This window comes from Onychostruthus taczanowskii, unplaced genomic scaffold, assembly GCF_017590055.1.
Source record: "Onychostruthus taczanowskii isolate IOZ18803 unplaced genomic scaffold, ASM1759005v1 scaffold44, whole genome shotgun sequence".
In the NCBI taxonomy this organism is placed as follows: Eukaryota; Metazoa; Chordata; class Aves; order Passeriformes; family Passeridae; genus Onychostruthus; species Onychostruthus taczanowskii.
Window position 1 is genome coordinate 6,738,563 of NW_024501903.1, and position 25,485 is coordinate 6,764,047.

At 40.2% G+C, this 25,485-nt stretch overlaps 1 protein-coding gene across 3 annotated transcripts in view; it reads right to left on the bottom strand.

The window, feature by feature from the left end:
- Positions 1–10,329: 10,329 nt before the first annotated feature.
- The window catches only part of NOX4 (NADPH oxidase 4), a 108,497-nt gene continuing 93,341 nt past the window's right edge, over positions 10,330–25,485 (bottom strand). For all 3 annotated transcript variants that reach the window (XM_041414087.1, XM_041414085.1, XM_041414086.1), the window contains 2 exons: positions 23,534–23,634; positions 10,330–18,612 (listed from right to left, as the gene is read on the bottom strand). In XM_041414087.1, coding sequence (XP_041270021.1) covers positions 18,492–18,612; positions 23,534–23,634 — 222 coding nt within the window. In that variant the 3' untranslated portion in view covers positions 10,330–18,491. The remainder of the gene's footprint in view (positions 18,613–23,533; positions 23,635–25,485) is intronic.

Here is a 25,485-nt window from a genome sequence, read left to right on the forward strand (position 1 = left end):
CCAGACTGGCTTGTGTGGTGGATTTAATGTATAGTTCTCTTTTATTTGCTTTTTAACAACGGTAGGATCCAATTCAGCTGCCCAATCCATGTTTGGCACATGGATACAGTGACAGGTGCCTGACTGCCTAATTGTTGCTGCATGCACTCCATGTTTGAATGTAAGAGCAAAAAGAACCCTTTAGTTCAGTTAGCAAAATACACAGTGACTGAGCAGACTGTCCCAGACAAATTTTCTTTGGTGTAGTTTTCCCTCCAGCTCCTATAATGTCCCATAATGTTTGTCCTTGACTGAACCCCACCAGCAGAATAAAGGAAGCTCAGAAACCACTTCTCACTTGCTTTAAATGCTCATTAGTTGCTGTCTTCTCTCCGGAGAGCTGGTTGATTTTTAGGAGAGGAAACCTGGTCTCACCATGCCCACCTCTGTTCCACTTGACCTAATGATTGCTCACCTTATGGCTGACTATTGTTTGCTCAGTATGCACAGATTCCACCATGTGACCCACTTGTAACAAAACAAATGGTGGTGGGTTGACCCTGGCTGGACAGCAGGTGCCCACCAAAGCTACTCTGTCACTGCCCTCCTCATTCTGCACGGCACGATAGTATATGGAAAAGTTCACTTGGCAAGATAAGGACAGGGAGAGATCACTCACCAAATACTGTTAAGAGCAAAACAGACTTCATTTGGGGAAATCAGTTTAATTTTAATTTCCTGCCAACCAAAAGTCAGAATAGGATAATGGGATAATGAGAAATAATAATAATAATAATAATAATAATAAATACACCTTCTCCAACCCTTCCCTTCTTCCCAAGCTCAAATCCAGATTTCTCTACATTCTCCATGCCAGCAGCACAGGGGGATGGAGAATGTGGGCTGTTATATCTAAGATCTAAAGACCCATTTAGGTGTTTTAGGGAGGGAGAATGAAAATCCTGTAAGTTCCCAGGGGCTTCCCAGGACGAGTCGCCTGCTGGAGACTGGAGCTTGAAAGCTTCTGGGGTCCCCAGTCCTGGAGTTAGAACATGACTGGAATATGTTGGAATTGTGTACCTTAAAAGTCCCCAATGTCCAGCTTTGAGACCGTCTGAATGGCTGTGGCAGCCTGAGACTGACTGGCAGAGCTGTGACACTTGGTTGGGTGCTTGCCCTGACAGAAATGCCACTCCTGTGTTCCATCAGATGCTTGCTGAAAAAAGTGCCATTATGCAAAATATTTCAGGATCAGTAAAGCAATGTCATCCTTTGAAAAGTTCTTCTGATAGAAAAATCCTAACTGTATTAAGCAAGTTTATTTCAGTCTTTTCAGTATTCCATGGTAATAGCATTTCAGTTTCACACTGATCAAGTTAATTTTTACCAGATGTCACCCACCTGCAAAAGACATGGCAAACAAGTCATTTCTGATTCAACTCTTCAGCTCTTCATGTCTTCTCCACAGATCATGAGTGTTCCCTGGGCCTCCCTCCTCTGGCCATGGCAAATCACCATGTGCGAAAGGATCAAAGTGAAGCTTTGGCTCATCAGATTTTCTAAATCCTACTTTTTGGCAGCTCTTCTTCCTCAAAAACATGGAATGCATAATTTATACTTGTGACCAAACTCATGACCTCTTAGTGAAAGTCTGTTTATGCTCTACCCAGATCATTTACCAATTCCCAGGCAGGCTTTTTCCTTTCCCTTGTCTTCAGTGAAGGATCTAACAGCCAATTTTCTTCCCCTGGAAGTTTCATCACAGAGACTTCAACCTAGCTCTGTCTGCTGAAAGAGAATTTTTATCCCTTTCATATTTGTAGGCATACCCCTGAGCAATTTTCCCACTCACCATATGACCTGGAGACCACATCTGCTTTGAGAGGGAACAAAGAACACAGGCCTGCTTCCAGCAGTCAACATTGTCTGTGGCCAGGAATAGATAGCACTGTGTATATTAATCTTAGTAACTAGGACAAGCAACACCTGCTGGTTCTCTCCATCATTGTGGTGTTTCTGCTCAGACCAGTGGCCCGATGCCAGCTGGGAGTCAAACCCCTTCAGACGTGTATCTGACTCTGAGCACATGGAACCCCAGCTGCTTCTCTTTTCTGAGCAAAGCTGTTTAGGCTCCTTCAGCATGGGAAGCAAACACCCCTGTGCCAGGTGTGGACTGACAGCACCATCCTTAAAGAAACTGTTTTGGGACAGATGAAATTGTCCTGTAGACTTACCTCCTCTTTGGCTTTTTGGGGACCCTGTATCTTAGCTTGGACCAGCCACCTACGTTTTGGATGGGTCAGAAAGAAGAAGAGGCCTAATTTATCACCATGGCACTAAATGTTTTCTTGGCCACCAGCACTGCCAAGAGACCTTGTGCTTTCTTGTCTGCAAGCTACAAATGCAATGGCACATTGTTTTTCTTCTCAAGGTCATGCATAGGGTTGTGTTTACTTGTGTTCAGACATATGTTGAAGGACCTCTTTTCGTCATAAATGCTTCCCTGGGATGAACACTGGAGCTACTTTTTTTTTTTTTTTTTTTTAAATTGGGAATGAGGTAATGCCATGAGGCTGTGCTTGCAATCTGATCTCACTGAATAAGAATGATCAGAGTTTTAACAAACCCCTGCCTTTACCTTTTCCTCTGTCTGGCCAAGGTATCTTGAAACAAGATACTTCCCATTGCCATTAGGCAGCTGGATCATGCTTGGGGAGTTTATCCTGACAGGATCAAAGCCAAAAACAGGGCATTACAGTACTTGGGTGCTTGAAAATCTAGATCCTGTGTATGTACACCAGGCAACCACATAAACCTTCACCCAGCTGGCACCGAGGTCAGGCTTGTACAAAAGTACTTGTTAAATGAGGAGCCCACCAGTTTAAATGTCCAGGCAAGTATTTGCAGCATTATCACCATGTTGTTTCACATTAAAAAAACAGTTATGAAACCTAGAGCATACCTGATAGCTTCGTTATAAGGTACTCAGCTTTGCATGTCTCTGTCCTTTGCAAGAGACTGTTACCTCTGTCAAGTTTCTCATTTTCTAGTCTGGTCTCTTATTTCCTCAGACTGTTAAGAGTCACATTTAGTCACGGCAAGACAATAAACAGCTGTCAGTCTTTTTCATTCTGATCTCCCTTCCACATTTTACCCAAAATTGTATTTTTAGCACCTGGCCTCTCCATTGAGTTAAATCTGTAATTCACCATCTGTGTCCCCGCATGTGTATGGATGTAAATTTTGAATCAGTCTCCATAGTGAGCTGAAAATTGGCAGCAATGAGACCTTGCCATTAAAAACAGCCTCTAACTGTAATTTTTGTAATAAGCTTTGAATAAGATATGAAATAACTCTTATAACTACAAAATCAACTTATTTCTGCATATTCATCCTCCACCCATTAGGGCTTTCTGGTATCCCATTTCAAAAATGGACATTTCCCCAGAGTTCTGTCCATTACCTCCTTCTCTTAAGAGTATCAGTTATGCAGAATTCACAGGATGCCAAAAAGTTCTGGAAATCTGATCTATTCATAAAATTTGTAGAAAAACAAGCACTTCCCAGGATAAAAAAATCCTCTTTGAAACAAGAATTTGGCAGCAAACATTAATTCTGGACCCTCGCTGAGCACTTCCAATGACATCCCTTCATGAAACTTGATTCCCTCTCCTTTCCTCCCAGACTGCACTGTCTTATCTGACCAGAAAAGGGATCCCTAGGGGCTCAGTGGTGGGACTGTCCCACAGTTTTGAGGCTGGTATAGTAGTGGTGATGACAGGCATGGTGGTGTATGTACAGTAATGCACACATGGATTTTAAAAGAACTTGGGTATATAAAAGCACCCCCCTGCTTTTCTTCACTGCTTTCTAGGAAAAGAAACATTCTTGGGCAATAATAAGCAAATAAGGAATTTTCAGGTCAATTACATATTGTCAACAAATTTTCACACATTTTCCTGTAATCAAAAAAATGTTAAAATGCTTCTGGTTTGAATTTGCTTCTGGTTTCTTGGAAAACTTAAGCACAGTCATTTCAACGTGCTGCATTTTCAAACTGGTGTACATCTTCCCAAGCATTTTCAACAGCAATGCCATAAATATAAATAGTCTGCAGAGCCTCTTGACTCTTAGGTCAGAGCCATGAACAAGGCTTTCCTTTGCCTTGCATACAAATACAACTTTTCTTGTAATCAGGTTCTGATTTTCCCCACCAGTGACTAATGACAGGAAATTTTCTAACAATATTAATGTCTTCACTCACCTTCATTCCTTTGTGCAACCTATTACAAATAAATAGTCTATACACATAACAGAAAAAATATATTTTTTGGAAGAAGCGCTAAAAGCTTAAGTTCTTTGCATATGACCCCTTCATGCAAAGTCAATAACATGAAAAAAATGTCACAGAGCTGAACGTATCAGGAAGGCGTATTAAAATCTTGAAGGGCTGGACCATTTTCTCATAAATTTATGGCAGATTGGCAAGGTGGTGCTCTGCTAAATTTACTATGAACCGATTACATTGTCAGATGACATATATGAAACAAACACATGGTTAAACAGCTTGAAAAATACCAAATTATCAAAATGACATTATTTGTACACAGACATACTTAATGGTGCAATTAGGAGAAAATGTGATTTTTTTAAAAATGGAAGTACCACACACATCCTAGAGTAAAAGAGCTACTACAGTCATTAGCTGATAGCAATATGCATATACTCATAGCAAAAATACAAATACTGAAATAACTTTACACTTACTGTAATAGTAAAAGTAGTGCAACATGTGTGCATATGTTTGTAGACAGGCACTATAAGGACTTTTTCAGCTCCCCTTCCATCTGAATGATGTTACAGTCATTTATAACAAAAGCAAGATTTCTCAAGATACAGACCACTAGAGAATTTAGGCTCCATGTCCTCTTTCACACCATTATGGACTTGAGATGCTACTTTAAAATTAATTTAGGATTTTAATTCTATAGTCTGTGGTCTCAATTATTTAATCCAGAGGGCTGACTTTCAAAGCATCAACCTCCTATTAATATTCAGGGAGAATCAGACTCTTAACAACTCACATTTGAGAGCAGAAATGGAAACCAGGCTTTTCTGTCTTCCTCACAGCTACTTCAGAAAATCAGCTCACTTCTAGTCAGAAAGACTCTTCCCTTTTAGTGAAACAAATATGCTTAAATCTAAAAGTCTAGACACTGGGTCTTAAAAGTGGCGGCCTTTTGTCTCATCCCAGGAGCCATGGCACTCTAAAGCACCAAACAGGGATGTCTGCAGGAAGGCTGTCACTTCAGAAATTGTGTTTAGCAGTCTGGGCACAGACGACAGATTGTGAAAACTCTGCAGTCATCCTAATTAAGGTGACATTCTCCTACAAGAAGACATACTATTGTAAAAAGTTACAGGAAAGCCTGCTTGCAAAATTAATCTGTAGACAGATTAGAAACTGTGGTCTAACAAAATTAAGTTTCAGGTAAACCAGAAAACAGTTTTGGGGAGGAAGACAAGCTGCTTGTTTCTCAGACCATCAGTCACCAATTCACAATGCACAATTTCAGATTAGAAAGCACAGTGTTATTAAGGTCAGCTTAATGCTTATGCATATCCTAACTAGAAACAAGAAAGAGAAATGATAAATTATGGAGCCATTAAATTAACAGAAATTAAATTTGGGAGGAGTCAGAAAATGGATGAGAAATGCCGATTATTTGAAGTCATGTTACTTACAAAAAATTATGATGGTTTTTGGGAGAAATAATCCAAGCTATTGCATTGATTACAAATTATTCCCGTGTGCCACTCTTCAGCCCTCCTGCAAAATCTACATGGCTGCAATGTGCTGTTGGGCACATTTAAGGCAAAGCACCAGGTTCCCTGCTGTGAACAAGGCTGTGGCTGGATTGCACAGCTGCTCCCCAGCTTTCAGAGGCCGGTGGGACCAGCAAGAGGGTATTATTCCTTTTATTCCAGTATTAGAATCAGGAACAGGTAAGGAATCACCTGTGTGTATTCCTCAGATGGTTTCAATTTTTCAAATATTCAAATGGTTCTTCAGCTGAGATAATTTAGGACAGGGGAGCCAGTTCATATCTAACCAGCACCCATGCTTACAGCCCATATCATGCTATATTCTCCAAATAAATGAATATGTTCCCTGTAACATCAATGGAGAAGAAAAAAATCAGTTTTGAAATTACTTTGTAACCTGAAAGGCAAAAATCCAAGTCAGGTGTTTAAGATTTCCCTGGAGGGTCTTCAAAGGTTTTCATATCTGCCCCCTGACAATGTGAGAAGGGTGTTCATTTACCTGAGGAGATTTGGTCCATTAAATAACTTAGACTCATGTAAGGTTGGTGCCCAGGTCAGGCAGACAGCTGCTGCTGAGCCCACAGCTGCTTGTTTTCTCTCTAGAAAAGCTCACAGGTTACTGTGAGCAGTCTTTGCTACTATTGCCCATCCTTCTGCTTGCCTCCTTATCAAGAATTTTTCATGGTCCATGATGCCCGTATACTATTGAAGTGGGGAGAAGCTAGGAAACCAGCAAACTGCAATATTTCATTGTCTGCTGTAAGGAGAATCTATGATTTTCATTTTCTGACAGCTTTTTCTTAAAAAATAAAAAAAAGTGTTCCCTTTTCATAATCTTCTTGCATGAACATTGAGATTTTTCTGTTGACCAAATGTATTTGTGAAATATATAGTTTCCCATAAAAACTCTCCAAATATCAGACAGAAGATCAAAGCTCAAGAGCCAAAACACATTTTGCCAAACCTCATTACTTGGCATGGGGAAGGTGAGTGGGAAAGGACATTCCTCTTAATGAAAAACACCATCATAATTTTTGAAAATATAATTTTTTTCCTATGATAACTCTGCCCTGCCTGCCACTGACCTTGCATTTAGTATAAGTAAACACCTTTTGTAGTTGCACAGATCAGGAACTTCTCTAAATTGCAGCTGTTAGCTTTCCCTCTAAGTTTTTCATTTAACGACTAAAAATAAATGAGAAGGAATATACAGGGGTTTGCTGGGTGGTTTTTTTTTTTTTTTTTTTATATTGCTGCTGTTAAACTCCTATTCTGGAGGGATGGTACCTTTTCCCATCATTGTATCACCACCACTCTGTAATGAGAAAGTAAAAAATGCAGCTCTGAGATCAATATATGCAGTTGAATTACATATCCTAACTACTCAAAAATAAGTTACCCAGAACTTTTAACAATTCTGAAAAATCTCAGAGAAGTCTGCATACTTGCATTAATCTATATTTGATGTGCAGTTTTCCTATAAAAACCCACAACACTGCTAAATGCAGAAATGATTTGGCACACAGCCCCCAGAACACTCAACATCTTGCAAGAAGTTGGTGCTTTATTCTGCAGTGCACCCAACAGACCCCTAAACACATCACTGGGAAGTGAATTATGAGTTTTAAACCAATTGCAGATTTGCTGTAGAATCAGCAGTGAGTGTCTTGAAGATCATAATAAAAAAGCAGCTCTCAGATTAATTTGTATCAAAAGCAGCATGGTCTGAGCGCACTGTGAAATACTTCACAAGAGCAAGCAGAATAAAGCAAATGCCCAGAACACGTTTCAATGTCAGGCACTCAAGTGTTTGGCACAGGTGGGGAGGATTTCTACACACTTCTGATATGGGAAGGAACTTTTCTCATCACTGATTTTGATGGGTCAGAATCAGGCAGATGCTCCTTTCTCCTTCCACTGTGCTCTAAACAAAGACAGAGTGTAGTGGAGTGATATTCTGCTGAATTCCAGTGTGTGTGATGCTGAGGATGAGATAATGTATTCTGCTTCTAAGGTGGTCTCACAGCCACAGATACAGATGGAGTAAGCACGTGCCTCATGCTCCAAGGCAGAAAATTACTCTGGGTGACCAAACAAGGGTGCCTAGTACAATTCTGGTACTTTGGGTATCCTACCCAACTTCCTGCTGTCATGCCAGAGGATCCTGGGTCTCCTGCAGCGTATCTGTGAACACTGTGTGGATGTTTCAGCAAGTTTAAGGCATCACAAAGAGTATCAGAGCCTCTGCTAAGGAGTGAAATCCCAGCCTCCTCTACCAGCAGTAATACACATGCACACATATACATACACAATGCTTCCATCATTAAGGCAGTACGTCATTAATTGAAATCAGGTCACAAACAGCAACTCAGCCATGTTTTGTTCAGTCTTGGAATGGTTGTTTATTCCAAAGTCATGAAGCTTCCTGTAAAGTAAATACCTTTAGAGTACAGTGCCATAATTACATGATGTATAAACATATGGTGCTTTGTCAAATACAATAAAAGACATAAAATCACATTAAGATGATCTGCTAATATAACAGAATGTAAAAGTAACATCTGAACAGCAAAAGAACTCAGCAGCCAAAGACTTTAGTTGTCAGGACTGCCATTAAGATAAAATGGCTAATTCAGATGAGTATTTTGGGCAAGAAGCCTCCTTTCCACACTGCAACCAGGATTTTGTATTTTAATGAAACAAATTTTAAATGAAGGACTATTTGCCAGGCAAATCAAAACTCTTTTCTGGTGTGGCTGTCCCCATTTTACTGGTAGGCAAAAAGAAAGGGTTTTAGAAAGAAACCTAATGCAGTTGGTTATAAAAATCTCAGTGAATTTGAATTCTTCTTGTTAGCCTGAAAATCCTGCACAGAGTGACTGGTTTGTAGGGGAACTGTGTAACAACATGAGATAAGCTCAAGAGCCCTCTTTGAGTCCTTTTTTTTAGCAAATGGATTTCATCTACCTCACAACACTGTGTAACTAAGAAAGGGACACTGAGGGAAAAGAGTTCTGATCATGACTCATAAAAAAGAGAAGAATAAATAAACCCCAAAAAATAGGAAAATGAAAACCCAAAGCTTTTTTCATGATCAGTTTTCTAGTTCTGCCTCATTATATAGGCAACTGGTAAAAATTTTCGTTCATCTTAGTGGAACTAACAGATTCAGAAAGCTTATTGCTTACTCCTTGAAGGTTTATGAGGCATGCAGGTTCAATAGTGACGTATTTAAGTCCTTCCAGTCAGTGAAACACAGTTCCTCTCTTGTGTTTGGGGGCAGCAAGCTGAAGCTACAAAATGGGCTGCTTCACACAGCAAGAGTATGACTTGTTATAGACATGAACCCACCATTCTTTTTCTTAAAGTCAAGCTTGGGTGAAAAACTTACAAATGAAAGTTCAGGGACAAATTTTGCTTTCTGTTCCACTTGGAAACTAAGCAGACATTTCTCTTCAGAGAATTGTACCATATCCTGATCTATAAAAACATAAGAACAGATTGAAATTACATTAATATAAACAGGCACCTCTGAAAAGAACATTGAGTACTCAAAATTGTGGACATTTATGCGAATACTTTCCAAAATGGTTATCTTGCACATTGTAAAGAGATATAAAAAGTAAATGTCACCTTCCTTTTTAATAAATTATTTTTATTTCACCTCTAGTGGCAAAGATATATAATTACAGAACTGGAAATTCAGAAAGAATTTTCTCGTCTCTTGCTTTTGGGACAGGAAAGAGTGAGAGAAGAATGTGGTCAGAAGTGAAAAACTTAAGACCTGCAGCTACAGAAAAGACAAGACATTAATTTTTCAGTCTCATTATACATGTTAACTGTAAATAACAATTTTCAAGGCTCATTTCTTAAAAGAAAAATTGGAAAACCAACCTTAGTTTAGTGCTTTTTCCAAATTTTAAGGATGGCAAGAATTTCCTTTGTGGCCCACATCTTCCTTCTTGAGACTGGATTTTAATTAATTTGACTAGTGAGATAACAGCCTAAGGTCTTTTCAGCATACTCACACTTGTACCAGGAGCTCCAGTTCCTGCCTGTTTACCACATCAAACTCTCACATGGCCTTTGAGTTCCAAATAATTACCCAAAGTAAGACAAAAATTGATCATGTCTTCTTGCTCACATAAACCCAAGTCCAGACCTACTACAGACATTGCCTGGAAGGTTCAGATGACAGTGTAGACATGATCCTAGAGAGATGCCTTGCTTCAAAAGGAAGACACTGAATTGCTGAAGCTCAGACTGTGGTACTATTGCTTAGTTTGAACTGTACTTTTTCACTAATGAAGGTTGGAAAGAAGAAAAAAAACCAACAAAACCAAAGAATACTTTGCTATTAGAAGAATTTTTTCGAGATGGTTTCCACTCTTCTTCTAAGCATCTTGGAAGAATTATTTTAAAATAGATGTGTTTTGGACATACAAGCATTTTCAACGTAAAAAAGATGTTTTGCATTTTTTTGTTTGGTTGGTTCTGAAAATGAAATTATATTTACATAAAAAAATGTAAAATCATAGATCCTTAAAGAAACTGCCCATATACACATTATGGAACTAATATAGCTGGGCCCTTCAAAATACTTTTTTGGATGTCAGTTTGAGAGGGGATACCACACTTATGACTTTTCTTCTCAACGACCACAGACCAAAAGAACCATTTCTTACCCAAACATGTTTCATCAAATTTGCTCCTGAAAATGATCAGAAGGAACACAGAGAGAGGAAAACTCAATGTAAGTAAGGCTTTCACAACCTGGCACATTTGGACTAAGGGTAACTTTTTCAGAAAAAGCTAATTAATAAGCCCTGAGCTTCATCAATATATGAAGCCTGGAAGAGGATCCTGGTCACACCTGAATCTCAGTGAAAGCTCTGCCCTTCTGCACTCACAGCAGCATCAGGGCCTCCCTTTCAAAGATGCAGAGCTGAACATTTGTGTTGGGAGTTGTCTTCTTAACAGCACAATACTTCTTCTTTCCCTTTATAAACAATGAGCTCTCAAGCTCCCAGAAGCAAAGAAACCAGGTGAGGAAATATTTAATCAGTGAAAGAATGAAATTATATGCAGCTGATAAAGTAGGGGCTGTATGGAAATAGCAAATGTAATTGAAAAAAATAAACCCTTTGCATGACTGCCCAGTGTCCTGAAATGCCTACGTGTGAAAGTAGAAGCATGACTTAACTTCAGTGGTAGCCACAAGTGAGTGATCTGACTTTTTCAAAACCACATCCCCAATTCTCATTCAGAAGATGATGTAATCCTTGCTCTTATGAGTTTTCCCATTTTCTACATATCTGTCCTTGTAGCGCTGCCTCTCCTCTGATTGCCAGAAGCACCTCCAACATTGGGATGCTGCACTCAACGTTTTCTTGAAGCTAATCAAAGAGACTACAAGAGCCTCATTGGATTGTGCACACCAGGAGCATTACACAGGTAGGTGCACACTGCAAATAAAATTGAGGCCCTCTGCATTTCCCAGAATGGCATTTTCCTGAGTCACAGGAAACAAAGAGTGGGAAAAGTCTCCTAATACAATTTGTGCTATGGAGGGAGGAAGAGCACAAAAGGAGGACTATATGAAGGACACATGAGTGATGATGTATCCAGTGATCCAAAGGTCCAAACACACCTCTAGATGAAGGCTGAGGTTATATGCAGAGAGGAAGAGAAGGACCTGAAAGCCCAGCTCCCTCTAATCTTCCATGGTGATGGAGCAGACCAAGATGAATGAAGCACAAGTGCATCCAGCTCCAACAGAAAATGATATTTCACTATCAGGTGGAGAACCCCTGCCAAGTTCCATCTAAGCTATATTTTAAAGCTTTGGGACATTACGTTTTTGTCAAAAAGTGTGCATCAAACTGTTACTAGGGCTTAAACAGTCAAAAAGAATAATGTCATAAGTGAATATTCACAGTCATAGCAAATATTTTTTAACAGTTAATTATGTTGCTCTGATACAACAAAAGAAAAATGCAGCAATTGTGTCTTCTCTGCAGAGACTTTGCCATTTACTCCTCAAGAACACTACTGGAAAAATGGGTAGGGTGTATTCAGTTGTGGGTGGAAGCTGGCATTCACCATCCTCCTCTGCTCTAAACAGTACCTGCTTTCAAGCATCTAACACTGAATGAGGTACAATAACATAGCCTGCTTTCCTGCCCCTGAACAACAAAGCTAGAGAAATACACAGGGCTTGTCTGTACTTTCATCTAACCACGGAACTGTGACTGTACCCAAAGGTCAGACCAGCTCATTGCCTAGCTGGTCTGACCTTTGGGTCAATTCACCCTCAGGTATGACAGCTCTGAGCTCCAGGCTTGAAAGTGCACACAGGAGGCTAATCCAGCTCCGTCTAAAACACCATTCATCTCACCCTGCAGACTCAGTCCAAGAGCCCCTGACTCCACCTTTGCCAAAGCATACTTAGGACTGGCTGAGGCTCATCATGGTTCAGGGATGTGACAGACAGTGTGGTGACCTGTCCTGCTTCTGACCACAGATCACGCATCACTGACATGTTCTTAAACAGTTACACAGAATCACAGAATAATCTGAGCTGGAAAGGACTCACAAGGATCACAATTTAAGTGAATGATCCATCCAGGAACCAAACCCACAACTTCAGCCTTGCCTCTTCCCAGCAGCTTGCAGAGCTGCTGTGCAGCATTCCTAACCAGGCTGTGCCGAGTGCAGCTTGGGACACAGTCCACTCTATGTGCTCTCTGGTATTTTGCATTTCTCTCAGACTATTCAAGGGAGAAGCAAAAGCTCGAGGCGTTATTTATTCAATTCGGAAGCAACCCGTTATCACTTTGTTACACTTCTAACATGCAAACTCCATGACACAGGAGGGAACCTGTTATCCCTGAAAAAGAAATGGCATGCTCTTTTGAAATCAAAACAAGTGCCCTGCTGTCGATGAATATATTCTTGGTTACAGCACAAGGAGGAAGTTTTTGCTTTTCCGCCCCCATCTCTCATCCAAATTTCTTCCCCAGAGTTGCAGAGTATGAGATGAGCAACGTGACCTTGCAATGACAGAATTTTAATGAGTGACTGGTGCACCAAAAGCAATGCAGCAGCGTCTCCCTGCTCAGTGCTGCTGTGTACACTAGACATTTATGTAACACTGCTTCTTATCCTCAAAGCTGTCCTTTCCTAGGGTCAGCAGCAACAAAACACAAAATTTATTTATCAAACTGTCAAAGCTACTTACAGCTGACACAGAGAACTCTACATTCCAGTATTTTGGTGAGAAGGAGTTAACAGGTAAAGCCTTTTCCCAATTCCACAGCTGCAGAATAGAAGTAGATGTTTTTCAGAAGTAAGTTAACTTGAAAGAGTAAAGGTTTTATTTCAAAGAATTGCTTATTTCCAGGGTGTTTGCTATAATATACTAGTTTTCTTCTGGGCTTTAGCACTGAGCTGCGCACAGAAATGCAATGCATTTGCATACATTAGCTCTCAACCCCCAGGGAGACTCTGTATACACATCTAGAAAATGGGGTTTGGTTTTAATTTCTAACATTGAGAAGCTAAGAAGACTGTCCCCTCCCTCCCCTTGGCTCCCAGGTACAAAATACTTCACCCTGTTTATTGGTGGCATTCATCATCCTCTCCGGCCCTCCTTGGGTTGCTCCTCAGTTGACAGCAGTTTACCTGGATCTCCAGGAACAGCCTTCCCTCTCATCCAAGGGCTCTGTTAAGAAGCAATCTGCCCCTGGGACATGTGGCTTTTTCCAACTTTCTCTCTGTGCCCATGTGATAATGGGACAGATCCACTGCTCTTAGTACAGATCCAGCACCTGTCTCTTAGAAATAGGATCCCTCTAGAGAATGTAACACTTCAGGCATTGTAAACCTTGACGATCCACTGCAAGTTTAGAGATATTCATAACATCAGAGGAAGGGCACAACATTCCTTGGTACCAAAACAGATCTCATCCCTCTAACAACATGGTTGATATAATTAGCAGGATACTAAACCTTCAGATAATAACCTTCAGCTATCCTCATCCAGCCCTTTAAGGTGAAGCATTTGTTGCTCAAAACCCTTGTGTCAGAGCATTCATTATACATGTCAGTCCAGCAGAGGACTCAGGTTTTTTAACCTTAAAAGATGCTAATTAATCTACTGTGCCTACAAAGGAAATTTCAGTTTCTAGGATTTACTGTGCTTAGTACAGGCACTAAAATACCAGGCTCTTTATGAGAATGAAGAGTCTCATTTCAGCTCCATACATTTTGCCAGTGCATCACTGTAGTGGCCTTAATGAAATACACCACCAGCAGAAACAATGCAAATCCCAAATCACTGTTCACAGCTGAGTCATCAGCTATATTATATACATATATATATATATCCCTGAAACATGTATATTCATAGCAGAAAACCTCTGCTCAGCACAGGCACCAGTGGCATTTTGATTAAACCTTCTTGTTAAATCCTCTTGGCTAAAACAATAAAAACTGGTTGAAATTGTGAGGGATGGAAAATATGCAGAAAAATTGGATGCAAAATCCAGAGAAGAAGAGATCTACCTTGCATTACATCAAACTGGTGAGTTTATGAAATGATTGCCAGGCTGAAGTGAAAATTAATCTCCCTAGAAGTCCTTTTATTTTTCAAAACACTAAACACACATTTTAATAACTTTGCCTCTTCTCTGACTTATGGTCCTTGAACTGCTATAGGCAGTGATGCTTTAGCCGCATGTCTGCTTCCCCAGCGCCATGTATTGTGGTTTGAAACGATAACCTGGCGTATTAAACGTTGAGTAAAGGTTTTCCTCTTAGGCTTCTGTTCTCCAAGTCCTACTAAATCATTACTTCTCTGTTCTGTTAGGCTGTTACAGCTGAATTACTGTTCCCAACATGGCTGTCTGCTACTCAATGCATTATCTGCCCTCTCTCAGCCAGCTTCAAATCTCTTTGCCACCTATGTGCTAGAGGCTAGAAGAGGAGAAAAAGACAAGGAAGAACTCACTTGCTAGCAGTAGTACCACATACTGAAACAGGGAAGTGTTGCTCCAAACAATGGGCTGGAATAATCATTGTGGAGGGACAGACTGTTTGCAGACTTTGGTGGTGAAGGTCAGTCCCCACTAGGCCTTCCCACGCAACATCAGGGCTCACTTCTGCTGTTCTTTGTTGTGGCAATGGACATTTACTCACACAAGTAACCTCAGTGATATGGGAATAGGTCTTGGGTACATCTGATTAATCCTGCTGTTAGCTGTGTAAAGCCCTGAGTCCCACGCTGCTGCACAAGGGCTGGACTCTTGTTGCAGCAAAAGGGCTTGATTTTCATCATGGTATGGAAACATTCCTGGTCTAAAAAAGAGTCCTGAACAATTCTGATTAATAAAACACAAACACCCTGCTGAACAAACACTGAGAGGTCTGCAGCTTTGTGAAAGACTGAGTGAAAACTGGAAGAATACAGGACAGGATCCTTCCCCTGCCAGCAAGACACCTATGACAGACTCACAAGACACAGTTTAAAGTGCAAAGTGATTCTCAATTACGTAAATCCAGTTGATCTAAAATGTGGAATTGAGTGCTGTCAGCCTTCACTTACTTGTCTGGCACTGAGTTATATTTTAACATAGATTTGGCTTACAGATATAAAAGCAGTGGAGTTTAGAAGAGGGCTTGACTCTGTTTTGCAAGCTGAACACACACTCAGATAGAGCAATGACAACATAGCCTGTAGAAAGATTGTGTTTATCATATCTGCCACTCCTGAAGCCAAGTCACAGTCACTCAACAACTCTTAAGCTTTTTGCCTCTCTTACAGAAGAATAGCTCAAGAAAAAGGAAAAAAAAAACAACTGAAGCTTTTAGACTTTCCCAAACTCTACCTCACCTGGTCTAGCAATTACTCAAATCAGCAACAGAAAGGTTTTCCCAAAATAAAACATAAGCACATTTGCATAGCAATTAGATAGCTCTTTCTACTGCTTGTGCACCGAACATTAATTAAGCCTCAAAACACTCCAGAAAGGCAGACAGTCCAGAACTTGTTTTACAAGTGGGTCAGCTGAGTCAGATACAACACAAAGACAGAAAAGAGGACAGCCTGGATCTGCTTTGATCTTGCTGTGACAGCACTGCTTAATGTAAAAACATGTGTTTAACATGCCTACAAACACGATCAACTCCTGCAACAATGCAGAATAACAGCACAGTACTAGTATTACTGTTTTAATTATAAAGTGTTACCTATGCAGAAGCTGAGCCAGAAATATAATCTGCTTTAGCACAGAGCTAGCTGCAAAACTAGCTGCTCATTATATGGTAATGGAGCCTCTATCTGCCAGAGGAGATGTAAAACCACAAACAACATAGTGATTAGATGACTCTAAACTGTATTTTAAAAGCATGAGATACTAGATCCCAAAACTAGAGGGAAAGATCACTTTCTAGCTGTGGGTAACAGATGCAGGCATGATTTCAATCATGCTTTAAACTAACAGCCAGAAAACAAAAAATGTATGCAGGACCTACAATATCCAGTATTTGTGCATCTTGCCAACAGATTTATGCTTATTATAAAATCTATGCAGGCAGTATTAGAGATAAATCTTACTGATTAAAAAGAATCTAATTCTTTGCTGCACACCTCCAGTTTTACAGTGATGGATGAATGAGATCCAGTAGGAAAATAATGGTCCTTTCTGCCTCAAAGAGAAAAAAAAATTAAATCAGTAGCTGTAATGTAGGCTCCCATCTCTCACTGCATTTCTATTTTGGCTTCTTTCATCTGGGCTACTTCCAGAATGTTCATCAGTAGGAATTTGTCTATATCTGGTTCTTTCCTTCCTGCCTGGATTTCAAATTGGGCAGAGCCAGAGGTAGAGACTTCAGTGCCAACTCTGGACACTGAGGAACACATTCCCACATGGCTTCACTGATGCACCTCCTCCCTGCTGCTCACTGAGTGCAACTCCTGAGCAAAAGCTGCCAAGGCAAAGACCAAACTCATTCTCACTAGTTATACATGCAGGATGCCTGTTCACCACCTACTAGAAAAATGCTTCCCTCTGAACACCCACACTGATACTTGCAGACTCTGGTGCAGAGTCTGTATCCCAAGCAGAAATTTAGTGCCTTTCCCACTAAAATAAAAAAGGTATTAATTGGACAAATCTAAATGAAAGCAAATGCATTGCCCTAAATACAGCTGAACCACAGGCATGAGAGTTCTGAAGCCAGCCTCTGCCTGTGTATGCTGCAAACACTACACTGTACTGCTACCAAGCTTCTGCTGGAGATCAAGAGGAAGGTTTCACCATGTTAAAGTGATGCTGCTCTATTAAGAGACACTAGAGTGGTGCCTATTTATCCCAGCTAAGTGTCTGATCCCTGTTTAAATGCCCTCATCTCAGCAAAGTAAGAAAAAGGAAGAAAAGAAGAAATAAAAGAAGTTGGATTGGCTATATGGATGGACAAAAAAAAGGTGCTCCTCAGAACAAAAAAGTCATGAAGTACCAGTTTCAACCTTTAGCTCTCCCATGGCAATTATGGGCAGAAAACAGCTGAGGGGACGGGAAGGAAAGGAGAGCTTAAAATTGGGATGTTTTGAGATCTTCCTCTATGGAACAAACTGAAAGCATACTGCAGCTCCTGCAAGGTTTCTATCTGTACACATCAGCCAAGGAGCCACAGAGCTGAAGGGTTCATTCTCACTCTGCTGTAGATCCTGCTTTCCGTGGCACCAGGACAAACAAACAGGGCTCCAGGGAAGACACTCCAAGGATCACAGTCAACAAAACATATTCTGGGGCTCCTAAAACTGGATTTCAACCTGCTGTGTTGTAAAATAGTCAGAGCATCTGAAAGCTTGAAGTGTTTAACATTCAGGGCATGCAAGTGCAGAGTGAGTGCAACTTCCATTTGAGTGTGTGGTATAATAAAACTTCAGGTCCTGTCTGCTCCTGTTCTTTGCTTTTCTTGCTCCATCTTTATGGCTGCATAAATCATAATTATTTTGCAAACTCACTGAATACTGAACTGATGCAAGATACAGAGTTCTACACGTAGAGATGTGTGCTTGCTTAGGCTGTGTGTGACTAACATCACAGCAGAGACTGCCCACCGGTGCTACACAATTGTGCTCACTTTTCCTTAGGTTAACTTCATTACAGAAGTAGACTAGCAAGAGTAACACTCTATATTTTAAATACAGAATCCCAGTTCTGCAATGTATAATACATTTTTTTCATCCCAAAGCCTTAAGATTTGTATACCAACAAAAACAAGATTTTTTTGTAATACAGTTTGTTTTGCCGCTTGGATTAACCTGGGGTTCCATTTACTGATCCAGCTTCAGAGGACTGAAGTGGAAGAAGTTCAAACATTCCACAGATTCTTCTTCCATCAGCTTTTAAAGTGTCTTTCCCCAGCTTCTGTACTTTTTAATTAACAGAAACAAATCCAAAGAATCCCTCCCACCACAAATATTGTGTGAGCGTATTTGAGTAAAAGCACTGATTATTTGTTGGTATACTGCTGCATCCATCAGTCTTAAATAATCATAAATAAAAACATTTGTGCTATTCTTTGGTACATTTCTGTCTGTTTAAACCACAGCTGAACTTTTACATTGTACAAACAAAAAATTGCACTTTTATCTTCTAGAGTCTTGTTCCAACAGACTTTCAGCTGAAGGACTCTTTATTGTATTCAAACCTTGTCCCATAAGAGTTGCTGCTGTTGCTCAGTTTATGAAGTATCTTAGAGATTTTGTTTGGTCCACAACAGAAAACTCCAATGGTCTTCCTGTTAAAAAAAAAAAAAAAAGATGTGGAGGAAGTTATGACATTGTGAATAAACAGCAATTTCCAATAATAGACAGAAGTGGATCCTCATAGTATTATACATAAGCCACCTACATACAGATTTTAAGGTGAGAACAGTTCACTAGATGATGCAGTTAGTTTTACTGAAGCCACCGCATCTCTCCCAAGTATCCCTACAACAAGCCCTATTATTTATCTGACTAAGACAACTCTAAGGAAGAAGTGCTTCATCTTAGTCTCAAGATACCAAATGATAAAATATTACAATTTTTCATTCTATTTTTTTTTCCATGATTAATCACTTTTCTTTGTTAAAAATATGTCTCACTGTAAAGCCTTCCTTAGTGTAACTCATGAATTACACAAGCATATCTAGTCACTAACAGTGATTTGTTATACTAATGAAAACAGAGCACTACTAAGCCATGATTATTTCTGGCGGCAACAGAATAATTTTACTGCTTTACTTTCACATTAGCATGTAGTTTTTCCTTCAACATCTATATTGGGAAATCTTACAAAAACTCAAACACAGAGTATGATCCTTGTTCATCACCCATAGATCTCAGCTCTGGCTCTTTAGTCAACCTGACTTTTTCACACCACTCTAGTGACAACAGCTCTTTGCTCTCTGGTCACCTTAAAAATAGGCTGTAAGTCAGACTCACAGTCATACAACATTTCAGGGCTCCAAACTGTAGCCAACATCAGAACAAAGCACATCCACCACAGCAGGACTGAGCCATTCACAATATTCACTATCTCCCTTTTTTTAAAGATGAAAAGAGGGAAAGGAAACAGGGAAAGCCAATGCAGTGCTGCGTTTTCTGTATAATGAAAAAAAACCTCATCTTCCTGCTGAAATTGTGCCACTACAGAAAAACATCTAACAGATGTACTAGGATGAAGAAAAAGCATACAAGAGGGAACATGGCTCTAACTATTGTGATCTACAACACTCAACAAGAGGATGGAGATTTGGGTTCTGGGTTCTGCTTCCAGGACTGTTTCGATATTTTATCCAGTAACTATTTAATATACAATATTTTAGCATATTCAAGATAATCAAATTCAGTTTAAAACTTCCTGTGCATGTGTTTGACAAGAGGAGGGTACTGATTTAAGAAGAAATCTTTGGTGCATACAGCCATGTGTACATGTCAGGTGTCAGGCAGCTGCTGGAGTGCACTCTGCACTGATGCACAGCAACACTGCCATGGTACAACTGAGCACTCAAACAGCAAAATTCTCAAAAAAGTCATGCAGGTAACTGCAGTGGTGTCCTTGTGCAGGCACCTTACAATGCAGATTTCAATTGCCTTCAATGACATCATCTCTCATATCAATCCATGGCAACATCATAAGTCAGATTTTTCTCACCCTTATGTTTATCTATTAAGCTTTCCTGTTCTGGTAGTACTGCTTTTAATGGCAATGGGTGTTGTGCTGGTGGCTGAATTTGCTGCAATAATGAGAGAGCTGTTGCTTGTTGCTCTCAAATAAGATTCGTCAGCACTTGCAGACTCTGCAATCCCTCTAATCTGTGCACACTGGAGAAAAAGGATTCATGAGCTGCCAGCAAGACTCTGTCTTCTACTGTGCATTTAGTTGAAAGAATGAATGTTGTTGGATTTGGTTTTGTTTTGTTTTTTGGGTTTTTTTTTCTTTAGTTAAATTAGTACAGTGAATTGATAAAATAAACCCCAAAGATTTTGGCTGTCCCTCTCCCTTTCATTACATATAAACAGCCAACAAAGCAAATACATATTGCCAATGTATTCCCATCCCAGCAGCATCCTTCCAAGGTATACAGAATTTTTGGCTAGTAATCAGAATCACAGGAAGGTTAAATGATTTGCCTGAAGTCACACAAGAGACCCATGGCTAAGGTCTCCTGAAACCCAGCTGAGTCACTGTTCTGTGCAGTCAGCCACAGGCTCTCAGACTGCCTTCCTGGGATACCCACCACCAGCATCTAGCCTGGACACCCCTTCACGCACCATCCACCTTCTTCCCTGTGTCCCTGCCTGCAGATGCCTCCCCCTCTCCTCCCCCAGCTCCTGCCTGGCTTCTGGAACACAAACAGAAAGGTGGCTGAGGAAAGCTACTACATGGAACAGCACATTACTACCCTGAGCTGATGGGGTTTAACTGTTCATCTGTCACTTGTTTGAGACAAAGTTTCGCTTTGTGGCTTAGATGAAAACAGGCAGCTCTGTAGTCCTGTGTCTGAAAATCTTCAATAATACCATTAACATGTTTACAGTTAAGGAAACTATGTTATAGCCCATTCTTTGTAATAATTATAAACTTCAATATAGAATTTACTCATTCAGAGCACTGAGGAAGTAATTCCTCAGTGTTCTTATGGGATGACTAGGTCAGCATACATTCCTACATTCATTTTATGAACAGCAGGAGTTGAGAGAGAGATTAAATATTTTGCTACATTGAGAGGACAGTCAGGAACTTGAAATGTTCCTCTTTTAAATCCCCCATTCGTTCCTAGAGAGGTTTCTCTTTTAGAACACATGAGAAATGTATCACAGCGCTCTATGCTTTTTTCTCCTATATTCATGTCTTTTTCTAGGTCGTTCTCTACCTGGAAAAAAGCACATGCCCTTTTGACCTAGACAAACTGAGCACGGTCATCCAAACTGAGCAAGCTTTTCATCCAGGACAACTGAACAGGAACAAGGCTGTTGCTCCATTCCCCCAGAAAAAGCATAAGGAAACAAGACCAGTAATTTATTATGTAACTGTTCCAATTCGGATTTCTGGGTCTGCAGGTGTCATATGAAATATGAACAGTAGATGGCATACATCTGCTCCTCTTTTCCCAAAAATCAAAAAGGATCAGGAACCTGATGCTGGGTTGTCCCATGTCACGCTTGGAAGGTCTGGCAAAGCTCAGACACTTACAAATGCACTTTGCTTATTTGGGACCCATACAGCAACAACAGCAACAATTCACAAAGCACACAGCAATCAGAAAGCTACAGAGAGAGAGAGAGCTTTGCCAGCTGCCTGTTTATTTATATGCAGCTTTTCCTAAAATCACAAGATAAAAACTGGAAAATATCTTGGCTGCACATAAACAAGCCCAAGGGGATGATTGCAAATGTGAAAGTCTGAACACTGGCACCAGATGTTGGAAACAACTTGATTGACCTGTTTTGCTTTAGTTTGGTTTTTTTTGGTCTCTGTATAGCAGCAGGGACATTTAGGTGGAAAGTTACAGAGAAATAAGCACTGAAATAAAGCTAGTAGGAGACCTGGAAATTGGACTAGAGGGAAAAACTGAAGTTCCCATCTCATTCAAGGAAAAATGGAAAATAATTACCTATAAAAGGTAAATTTCTGCAGGACAGCTGAGGTTGTCAAAGGCTTCGCTACTGTGCACCATTACAAGTAACTACATCTACAGGTACAGACCTATATAAACCTTGATAAAGAGAAGACAAAGAGGGACAAAGCCTACATCTTAGCAAGGTAATCAAAAGAGAACATTACTTTGGTGTTAAAGACACCTTGCTTGAAAATGGTGGCCTAATTTAAAGACCTGATGCGAAAATGCAGAGGAAATAGTACTTGAAGTCTAATTAGGAGTAATGCAATGGAAAGCAAAAAAGAAAAATCAAGTATGACTACTACTACTATTACTACTACTACTACTACTACTACTACTACTACTACTGGCTTTATCTATATTATGTGCTCTTACATCCTTGGAGGTAAGTGGCAGGAACATCATAATTTTCATCTTTTAAAACTGCATTCTCGTAGTTAAACAATGATATTAGAATGGAGCACAAAAGGTCAACAGCTCACTGTGCAGAGATCTTTGAGCCCAGAGAGTCAGCTTGGTGCTCTGAACTCTCTATTTCCCTTTCTTTCCCATGGTTCTTTCTCTAAACCCCTTCTCTAAGTGTGAAAATTCTATTAGAGACGTAGCAGCCTTTGGGGCATCCTACTCACAACATCCTCTATGACCTGAAACCAAGACAAGTATTGTCAGCAGCTCACACTGCCCACAGTGATACATTTGGCACTCAGTATTTCTCAAAAGCCAGGGTTCAGTGTCCCCTAGTCATACCTAACCTCAGAAGAGAAGAGTCAAGAAGCCATGGGCAGATTTCACTTTGCAAGGGCAAGAGAGGACAAAAAGTTCTTGAGGGAAAGTTCTGCAGAGCAGCTCTCAACCGGATGCACCCAGATTACTATCAACAGCTGCTCAGGGGGGTTTGCTCCCACACCACTTTTTCTGACTTTGCCAGAAGTGGATTTGGAAAGATTCACACAGTCCCTTCTTACATCAGCTTTTGAGACAATAAACTGCCAGTGGCAACAAAGTTGGATCTGGACAAAGACATTCCATATGCATGTCTTCTGTGGTTTACATTTGTCTTGTTTCAGACCATAATATGCTTTCCCAGAAGAGTAAAAAGGTATTGCCCGGTTTTAACGGAGAATAAAAAATAGCTAAAAATTCCCAAAGACAATAAATCTTCTCAATACAAACAATACAGGTAATTCAAATTCTTCCTTGTGAATTCTGCTTGTAAGCTAGCATTACAAATCATGAATCAACAATTTTAAGAAATGTAACTTTATATAAAGAACCAGCATATGTTGAAAGAAAGACATTGCCACTGACAAGAACATATGTAATCTCTGTGCAGTGAGATGGAAATCTGCTACTTTTATTTTCTGAGCCACTGAACATCTCAACTGCATGAGAAGCTGAACTGCTCTGAACGTAAAAAAAAAAGTGTTTCAGTTTGTATAGGCTATCTTTCAGCAAGATAAATCCCAGAAATATTTTCATACAAACATAGCTAGAAACAGATAGCATAGCCAGCCATCCAACTGTGGCACCCTTTATGTGGACGAGCACTTACCTCCTATTGCACTTTGCTATGTCATCAAACAGGAGCTTCCACTGGGGTCGTCCAATCAAAAGCCTGGAGTTTAAAGCTTGATATTTTTCACCAATTATTTTCTGCAAGAAACAAAAAATTCCATTCTGCCTGATTTGCAAATTGCCTCATATCACCCAGGGTTCCCATTTCTGCTACTGGCTGACTTGCCAGAGTGCTGAGGTGTAAAACCTGAGCGCAAGCACCAAACAGTTGTGATGGGAACTGCAACCATTTTATGCATTAATACCTCTGATCAGTATCTTTTCAATGGCTCTCCTTGGCGTTAGTTACATATACTGTCCCTCATGCAGCTGCTCATTAATTTCTACATTACTTTCAAACCAATTTATTTAATCCATAAAACAATAACCATGCTCCTGTTACTTATTCCCACACTGGATTTTAATGCTAAGCTGGAAGAAATGCTGCTGATGCAAAAAACATATTTTTGTCTGAAGTCTTTTTTTAAAACTTTGTACAAGTAGCTATTAAGATGACTGTGTCTGAAAAAGTAACAAGGGAAATCTTACTTTTCTCTCTGAGAGTAGTTTGCCAGCTGTTTTGAGCTGCTGTAACAGCAGAAAGCAGCCAAAACTGCTCCCCAGATGGAACCCACTCCATTTCAGAATGCTAACTCACCAGCATTTTGATAAGGTGAAATGCCCTCCCACTGCAGGGTACAAACCTTAGGGTTTGCTGTCCTAACACAGCAGCAAGAGGCAGAGAGCTACACATTATCTAGGCTCCCACATTCCCTCCCTTGCTGAGCAACCCAAAACACTGCTCACACCAATTCAAACACAGTCCTGGCCAACTCAGCCTCCTTTGGGCTTTTATAGACAAGAGGCACTTGCTGCAGGGAGTGCTCTTACCACGTAGGCACAAGGGCTTCTCACAAAGGGAGCAAGAAGTGTAACTGCCTGAATTTTGGCAGCAGTCAGCACTTTGGACTAACATCAGTGAACACACCACCTGTATGGCCATGGAGACTTAACTCCTCCTTGAGCAATTATGAGCAGCACTATGCTTCATGGCAGTTTTGTTCAACAGACACAAAAAAATTGACTTTAAAGAAGGACTTCAAAAAACTGACAAATAAATTCAGCAGCTGCTAAATTAGCATCACTATGCAGTATTAGTATACTATATAGTATCAGAAAACTCCCTTCGAATTGAAAATTATTTCACTTTCCCTACCTCACTGCATTGCAGTCCTGCTTCAGGTTTTAATTTTAACCTTACAATTACATAGCAGGTTCATCAATTAGGCATTTTCAAGCACTCCATTTCCATCAACATATGTTGTCCAGGCATTACATTTTTCATAGTCATAACTACTGTAGCTATCACATAATTTAAACTACAGGATTGTGTTCCTACCAGAGCTGTTAATGTTATGCTATCTCCACCTGATAGCAGGTAGACAGGCAGATTAAAATCCTTTGGGCATGGCTTTTCACTGCATTTCATGTTTTGCAGTAATTGTTAGGCTTGGCTCTGGGCCCCCTGTAGTCAATGGAAAGCTTCCTGACACGGCACAGTAAAGACTTGTATGTAGGCTTATGTGCTAAATAATGTAAAATGAAGACTGCAAGCATAAATAGTTACAGGAGACGCCAAGAGATGGGGAATCAGCCTGGCGTTAGCGTTGGCAATACATGTCAGTTGACAGTTCAGTATAATTTCCAGTCTTGCGCAACAAGAAATTTCTACCTTTCATCTATGTATGAAACAATGAAATAAAAAGATTTTTAAAATAGCTAGATTCTTTCAAAATATAGATGGGGAAAGAAGATTTGAGCTTGCAAGTTCCTAGAACTATTCTGGTTTGGTTCTTAGCCCAGAAACGATGCAGATTTCCCATCGAACACAGCCAACTGTCTGGTCTGTGGCCTGGCCTGGAAGGACCTTGTTCCTAGAAAAGAAAGATA